General features: G+C 38.9%; 1 protein-coding gene across 1 annotated transcript; it reads right to left on the bottom strand.

Annotated features, from left to right (window-relative positions):
• Positions 1-1484: 1484 nt before the first annotated feature.
• Positions 1485-2069, bottom strand: LOC136070944 (uncharacterized). The gene has a single exon (XM_065781616.1). The coding sequence runs from the start codon at positions 2067-2069 to the stop codon at positions 1485-1487; it is 585 nt and encodes a 194-aa protein (XP_065637688.1).
• Positions 2070-8900: the final 6831 nt, after the last annotated feature.

Here is an 8900-nt window from a genome sequence, read left to right as displayed (position 1 = left end):
AGGATCTGTCCCTTCACGAAGGTGCGGGGCATATACTTGATGTTAAAAGCCCCTAGGATAGTGCCCTATTTGGTTATTCTTCCTATGTAATCTGCACTCCTGAGTACGGTCTTAAATGGGAGTTGAGTAAGAACAACCACTGCATGTGCTTGGAAATAATGAGGCAACTTCCGAGTGTCGAGCACTACTGCCAGGATGGCCTTCTCTAGTGGCAAATATCGAATCTCAGCCTTATGCAATGATTTATTCACGTAGTAAACTGGCCTTTGTACACCTTGGTCCATTCGTATCAACACCAAACTTACAGCATAAGGGACCACAGCAATGTAGGCAAACAAGACCTCATCTGGCTCAGGACTGGACATGATTGGTGGCCGAGCTAAATAATCCTTTAGTTGCTGAAGCGCTAAAGCACACTCCTCAGTCCACTCAAATCCTTTCCACTTATTGATCAGTGAGAAAAAAGGCCTACACCTATCTGCCGACCGAGAAATAAACCGATTCAGAGCTGCAGCCATTCCAGTTAATTTCTGGACCTCTCTGGGATTCCAAGGAGGTTGTAAACTGTTGATGGCCTTTATCTGATCTGAATTGACCTCAATCCCCCTATTGGTTAGCATGTAACTTAGGAATTTTCCTGATCCGACACCGAATGAGCACTTTGAGGCATTTAAACGCAATTTGTATCTTTTAAGAACTTCGAAAATGTCTTCAAGATCTTTCACATGCTCTGAAACAATCTTTCTCTTCACCACCATGTCATCTATGTAAATCTCAATACTCTTACCTAACTGTGACTCAAACATCCTCGTCATCATTCTTTAGTAGGTGGACCCTGCGTTTTTCAAACCAAATGGCATCACTTTGTAATGGTAGTTCCCAATAGAGGTGACAAAAGTAGTCTTTTCTTGATCATCCAGGGTTAATGGTATCTGGTGATCACCTTGGAAAGCATCCAAGAAACTCATCCGAGGATGGCTGACAGTGGCATCTACTAGCTGATTAATTTTAGGCATAGGAAAAGGATCCTTAGGGCAAGCCTTATTTAAGTCAGTGAAGTCTACACATACTCGCCATTTCTCATTCTTCTTCTTCACCACTACAGTATTTGCTAGCCACTCAAGATAGAACACTTCCTTAATAGCTCCAACCTGCTTGAGCTTCATTACCTCCTCTCGTATCGCCTTAGCATATTCCCTAGATAGGCACCGAGGAGGCTGTTTCTTAGGGTTGACTAAAGGGTTGACATTTAGGTGATGACATATGAATTCTAGATCTACCCCCGGGGCCTCATAAGTATTCAAAGCAAATACATCGATATTTCTCATAAGGAACTCTACAAGCGCATCCTTCTCCTGAAGAGGTAATTGAGATCTGACTTGAAAGAACTTCTCTAGATCATCTCCGATGGCAACCTTAATCAAATCTTCACATCTCACACCCTCGGCTAAGTCATTGGTGTGCATTGCCGGATGTTTTGATTGCTATAAATCCCTTCCTGCATGGGCCGAGGACTCGATTGCAGGTTTATGCTGAATGGCAGCCACCAAGCATTGCCTCGCCATAGATTGATCTCCCAGGATTTCGTTAACTTGACCCTCGGACGGATACTTAACTTTCTGATGTAGAATAGAGGAAATAGCCCCTAGTGTATGAAGCCAAGGTCTAGCTACAATTGCAGTATAGGGCAAATATACATCTACAACGATAAAATCCACCTCTACTACCTCTGCACCAGCCTGTACAGGCAATCGTATTTGGCCCTTCAGGGTAACAACTCTTCCTTCAAAACTCACCAAGGGAGAATCGTATGGTGCTAAGTCATCGAGTTTTAAGTTCAGGCCCTTGTAGAGATCATGATACATTATCTCTACCACACTACCCTGGTCCACCATTACCCTCTTCACGTCATACCCTCTAATTCTTAAGGTGATTACTAAAGCGTCATCATGGGGTTGGATGGTGCCAACCTTGTCTTCATCCGAGAACCCTAACACCGGTTTAGTATCCGATTTAGCTCTCTTCAAACCATGACTAAAGTCCCCTGCAGGTAACCGGGCTACTGACATAAACTTGGATGGCTAGGATCCTATTCTCCCCAGTGTAGTGAACATGACATTTGTTGGGGACATATTTTTATGTAATTGGCATATCTTTTGACAAAACGCATTTTACTTGTATTTGGGTATATCTAATTAGGTTCAAGATGATCATCACAAATGGTTAAATTGAAGACATGAAGATTACTCAAGAACTGCTTAAGAAAAGTGCAATCTGTAGGTCTCGATACCTCCTCGACAGAATCTCGATCTGTCAAGATTCATTAAAGCTCGATAGATGGCTCGATCGATCGAGCTTACGGATTTTTAGATTATAGCCACAATGTTTTTATTCTAAAAGGCTATTTGTTTATGGGTTTGTATAATCCTTATTGGACTAGGAAAGCCCAAGGTTTATGTAAACCTATTTGGAATAGGAGAGCCCATTAAGCTTCTATTTAAAGGAGGTGAAAAAAGAAAAACCTAACCCTAGAGAGCTTTATAAGGTTTTCTTTTTGAAACCCTAGCCTCCTGCTACAGAAGAAAAAGTTCTTGCTGCGTTTCTTGTACGCCTTTGGGTTTTGTGACCAAGCAAAGTCTCTTGCACCAACATTGAAGATCTTATTGGTGTTTCTATGTAAAGCTGCTACAAATCAACTATGACAATTAAAGGGTTGCTGTGGAGTTAGTCACGTACTGGGATTCGTGCAAAGGAGTAAGCCGCGTACTGGGATCCACACATCAAACTAGTTAGTCATGTACTTCAAAGCCGTGCATCAAAGGTGGGAACTGTCGCTACAGATCAAGTCCAATTGGGTATTGGGGTAAGGGTTCAACTGTAGGTTGGTAAGGTACTTGGGATTCTTTTACTTGTAACCGCTTGATTTGATAATAGTGGAGTTTCGGGAGTGGTGACCTGAAAATCACCCGGTGGAGTTTTTGCCACGAGGTTTTTCCCCATTCGTAAACAAATCACCATGTCATTTAATTTTCGCTGCATATTTAGTTATTTGGTGATTTGTTTGTGCTTCCACATATTTGTATGCTAAATTAATTAATTAATAACTTGGCTAATTAATTAATTGGTTTAATCACAAGGGGTCATTCAGATTGTCGCCTATCAAATGGTATCAGAGCAGGCACACTCTGATTAGTTTTAATCTTTGCTGTGTTGATCCATTGACCCCTATTGTCATGGAAACTCTTGATTGTTTTGATTTGCATGATCTTATGTTGAATGATGATGATGATATTCAAGATGCCTATTGCAAGCTTTATAATTTTTGTATGAAATCTCTTGAATATTCTGCAAAATTAAAAGGTAAATTTAAAAAGGTCAAGCTTGAAAAAGATGATTTGATTGCAAAATTGGATGAAGCCAATAATTTGGATGAGAATTTTAAAAATCAAATTTCATCTCAGGTGGACAAAATTAAGAGTTTAGAAGAGCAACTAGTTGAATTTAAAACTGAAGTTGAAAAATTAACTAATGCCAAACTTGTTGTTGAGCCTAACTCAAAAGAAAAAGATTTTTATATTCCCCCATTTAAAAGGAATAGTGAAGAGTTGAAGGCTAATATTGCTAGGATAGACAAAGGTATAACGCTGAAGTTTCTAAACCTATGTCTAAAACTCCTCCTATGTTGAATAAAAATTCTGAATTTGTCCCCACTTGTCATCATTGTCATATTGTTGGTCATATTAGGCCAAATTGTCCCAAGTTGTCAACCTCTAAGGTTAGACCTCCTTCTAGGAAGCCGAGTAGTTCTAAAATTACTCATGTTTGTCACCATTGTGGTGATTTTGGTCACACTTGCCCTAGTTGTTTCAAGTTGTTTTCTCATAAGCGAGTGTCCAATAGGTCTCATCCTTTGTCTAAAGGCTCTGTACCTATTCTTGGTGAGTTATTAAAAGTTTTGAGCTTTTTGACTCAATTTCAAGGGAATTCTAATTCCTCTATGTCCTTTAGTAATCATACTAGGACATGTGCCTTTTCATCTTCACGGCCAAGAACTCGTGCTGTGTGGATGATAAAGGATCCTAAGACTTAATTGTCTTTTTTTTTTTTTTGTCCTCTGCTTTAATTCTTTCTATCTAAAGTAGGACTCTTTCTACTTGATTTCTTATCTGCTTTTGGAATCATGCTTTCATGCATCTGCATCTCTCTATCATGCCTTCATGCATATGCATTTTTCTTTCATGCTCTCATATTGTTTAACATGTTTTTGTTTGTTTGTTTGTTTTCAGTTTTGCTTATTTTGTTTTTCATAAAAATAAAAATAAAAATTGAAAAATCAGAAAAATACAAAAATAGTGTGTGTTTTGTGTACTTTGGTACTTGTGTACCTTGGATGGCCATTGAAACAAAGTTTCTAAACTTTGTATCTCTTGTAGCTTAGATGAGCATCTTTATGCACAACTAAGCAAGCTTTGTGGCTCTTGTTTGTGATGAGTAAGATTAAGTTATCTCTTAAACTTAACACTCGTATCACTCTTTTTGACGGGTAGGACTAGAAAATCCTAAGAGAAAGGCATAAATAACCATCTCACCATTGTTGCTCGTCAATCATAAATGACACCTGTATGCTTCGGCATAGCAAAAGTGCAGTGTCAAAGACATTCATATGTTTCGACATAGCAAAAGTGTGATGTCAAATGCTTAACATCTTGGGTATTTCTTTTCTCTCTTTTATATGCCCATGTATGGTATGCTAAAATAAAAGAAAACATGCAAAGAAAATAAAAAGCAAAAAGATTAAAAATGCTTTAAATATGGTTGCAAGCGCGTATTCTAGGAGATGTGAGAGTTATAGGATGTACTGCGAAGGTGATAGTCTCCATCAAATAGTTATACTTGTGTGTGAGTTAAAGTTATTTTCTCATATCTCAAATCGTCATAACATATATACATATATGCAATCTTGCGATGTTTTTCACACACAACACGCAATATTCCTTGCTACTTTTGATACATGTGCAGGTACAATCTGATTTGGCCATCACAAGTGTTTACATATGCTAATATATGCTCACTAAACTGTCTTAATTTGTTTTTGAAAAATAAAATTAGTTAGACTTGTTTAGTGTGTGTGTGTGTGTGTTTTTGAGGATCCATGTGCTTAAATTTTTGTTGAGAGATGATTTTGAGAGCTTTATATGTTGAGTGGATCTTTGGTTGAGGTGTGTGTTGGATTGCATTCATGTCTGTGTTTTTCTCTTCTCGAAAAACTGCTTTTAACTGCTGGCTCGACACCTCCTCGACACCTCCTCGATACCTGGTCATCTGTCGAGCTTCTCAAGCCTTTTTCTTATCGCAATCTCGACACCTCTTCGACATCTGATTGATTGATTGAGAAAGTTTCTGTCTTCTCGATAGCTTCTCGACACCTTGTCGATCGATCGAGCTTCTGTTCTTGTGTCTTTGCCTTCTTTCTCGACACCTCTCGATCGATCGAGATTCCCTTGCATGCATTTCATTTTTTTTGTTTTGCATTTTTTTTGTGATCATAGCATCTTATTTTTCTTTTTCTTTTTCTTGTAGGTCTATGTTTTCTTGTTCTCCTTCTTTCCTTCTTTGTCAGTTTTCTGTTTATCTCATGTCATGTATTTTGGCTTTTTATGCCCTTTGACAATGGTGTCAAAAAGGGGGAGAAATTTGAGAATTGAATGTCATTCCTGAGGGGGAGTAATAGACTTAGGGGGAGAAGTTCATGTTAAAGGGAAGAATGTTTTTGATGTAACTAACTAAGGGGGAGAGTTAGTTCAATACACATTGATATTGATATATTTTTTGTGTTGTGTACTCTTTTGGTTTTGTAACCATTTACATACATCATATGTTGTTTCTATATTTGATAATGATGTATGAGTTTCACTCTTTATCTCATGTGTGTTGCTTTTTTTCTCTCTTTATACACATGTTTCCTGTTTATTTAACTTGTCATTATTTTCCACATGGTACCTTGATGTGTTTTGTTTAGTGCCTTTCAGGAAAGACAAGTTAAAGCCAAGTCAAGATTCTAAACCTTCTTCTTGGAACAACTTCCAAGGTTCAGATCTTTTAGACTAGACTTATTTATTCTATAATCTTGAGTAGAATGTATTCTAGGACATTCAATGTACTCTTGTGGTTTTGTCACGGATTGCCAAAAGGGGAGATTGTTGGGGACATATTTTTATGTAATTGGCATATCCTTTGACAAAACGCACTTTACTTGTATTTGGGTAAATCTAATTAGATTCAAGATGATCATCACAAGTGGTTAAATTGAAGACATGAATATTACTCAAGAACTGCTCAAGAAAAGTGCAATCTGCAGGTCTCGATATCTCTTCGACAGAATCTCGATCTGTCGAGATTCATTAAAGCTCGATAGATGGCTCGATCGATCGAGCTTACGGATTTTTAGATTATAGCCACAATGTTTTTATTCTAAAAGGCTATTTATTTATGGGCTTGTATAATCCTTATTAGACTAGGAAAGTCCAAGGTTTGTGTAAACCTATTTGGAATAGGAGAGCCCATTAGGCTCCTATTTAAAGGAGGTGGAAAAAGAAAAACCTAACCCTAGAGAGTTTCATAAGGTTTTCTTTTTGAAACCCTAGCCTCTTGCTACAGAAGAAAGAGTTCTTGCTGCGTTTCTTATACGCCTTTAGGTTTTGTGACCAAGCAAAGTCTCTTGCACCAACATTGAAGATCTTATTGGTGTTTCTATGTAAAGCTGCTGCAAATCAACTACAAAAATCAAAGGATTGCTGTGGAGTTAGTCACGTACTGGGATTCGTGCAAAGGAGTAAGCCGCGTACTGGGATCCACGCGTCAAACTGGTTAGTCACGTACTTGGGAGCTGTGCATCAAAGGTGGGAATTGTCACTACAAATCAAGTCCAATTAGGTATTGGGGTAAGAGATCAACTGTAGGTTGGTAAGGTACTTGGGATTCCTTTACTTGTAACCGCTTGATTTGATAATAATGGAGTTTCGGGAGTGGTGACCTGAAAATCACCCAGTGGGGTTTTTGCCACGAGGTTTTTCCCCATTCGTAAACAAATCACCATGTCACTTAATTTCCGCTGCATATTTAGTTATTTGGTGATTTTTTTTATGCTTCCACATATTTGTATGCTAAATTGATTAATTAATAACTTGGCTAATTAATTAATTGGTTTAATCACAAGGGGTTATTCAGATTGTGGCCTATCAACATTGATAGTTCCCAAAGGAGGCTTTGAAGAATCATCCCTTCGGGGCTCCGAGTTCATCTGACTTCCTCGGCCACTAGAGTGGTGCAAGAATTGTCTCAACCTACCCTCGCAGACCAGTTGGTCCAAATGATCCCACAGGCTCCTGCAATCCTCTGTGGTATGCCCATGGTCTTGATGGTACTGACAATAGAGATTATGATTACGCCTCTGAGGGTTTCCCACCATCTTATTCGGCCACTTGAAGAATGGTTCATTCTTAATTTTTTCCAAGACTTGGTGCACTAGCTCTTTAAATACAGCGCTGACTGCTTGAAGATTTAATAATCCTGATTGTCCAGCAAAATCTCTCCGTGGTTTACTATTGTTGTAACGGTCCAACCTGAAATCCTTCTTCTCCTGGGAGATAACCTTGTCCTTTTTTTTTCCTTACTGTTGATCTTCCTCTACTCTTTTATACTTGTCAATACGGTCCATGAGCTGACGCACATTAGTTACTGGCTTGCCAGTTAAGGACTTCCTTAAACTATGGTCTGTAGGGAGGCCGAGCTTAAACGTATTAAAGACCACTCCATCACAGTCGCCTTCCATCTCATTGAACATCTCCTTGTACCTATCGGAGTATGTTTTCAAGGTTTCACCTTTTTGCATGCTCAAGGATAGTAATGAAGCCAAGGGCCTGGCTACTCTTCAACAGGTGACAAAACGGGAACCAAATGCTTGTGTGAGCTTTTTGAATGAAATGAAGGAATTTGCTCTCAAGCTGTCAAACCATCTCATCGCAACTGGTCCAAGATTGGAAGGAAAAACTTTGCACATCAAAACCTCATCTTTAGAATGGACTGCCATCCTCTAGTTGAAATGGCTCACATGCTCTACAAGATCTGTTTTTCCATTGTAAATAATGAACGTCGGTTGATGGAAACGGCGAGGAAGTCTTGCCTCCTCAATCCTAAGTGTGAAAGGAGATTTAGAGATTTGGTTTAAGGCCTTGCTCATAGCATCGTTCCCTACACCTCCCCGTGACAAACTTCGCGGCTGCCGTTTACGATAATGTTCTTTTTCATAAGAGAAAGATTCACTAACTGGTGTTCGAGATCTCTGCTTGTAAGTGACGTCTTGTTCATTATCAGAGTCTTCATCAAAATACGAAAAAATCCATTTTCTCTTTGCATGGCGCAACTCTCTTTTTAGCTGATCAATCTCCAGTTGCATATTTTTGTTCTTCTCTGCATGGGACACATGACTTCCACCATGTGACTGGCTTCGATCAGTATGCGTAATGTGTACACTACCTTCACGATCCTGTCTCCGCTCCCAGTTAAGAAAAGGATCAACATGTTGATATGCCCTAGATTCTGCTGGTTGTTGTCCTGGTTCCGCCATAATTAATCGTTGCTTTCACTCTTGCTCAAGCTCTTCCCACTGACGGCACCAATTGTAGGGTTAAGATTTATGGCCCAAGCCCAAAAGATCAGAGTATGAGCCCAATGAACCCAAGACAATGAATTTGTAGAGAGTGGGTGAAAGAGCTGGGTTGATGGTGAATTAAACAACGCTCAATAATGGTTTTACTGATGAATCAATGTAAGAACAAACTTAAAAATTTAATATATTCATGTCCGAAGAGACAAACTTGTGCATGCATCATTCTTCTAAA

The sequence above is a fragment of the Quercus suber genome, unplaced genomic scaffold, assembly GCF_002906115.3.
Source record: "Quercus suber isolate HL8 unplaced genomic scaffold, Cork oak 2.0 scaffold_273, whole genome shotgun sequence".
Lineage (NCBI taxonomy): Eukaryota > Viridiplantae > Streptophyta > Magnoliopsida > Fagales > Fagaceae > Quercus > Quercus suber.
Note: the sequence above shows the minus strand (reverse complement) of the source record. Positions and strands in the feature narration are given on the sequence as shown.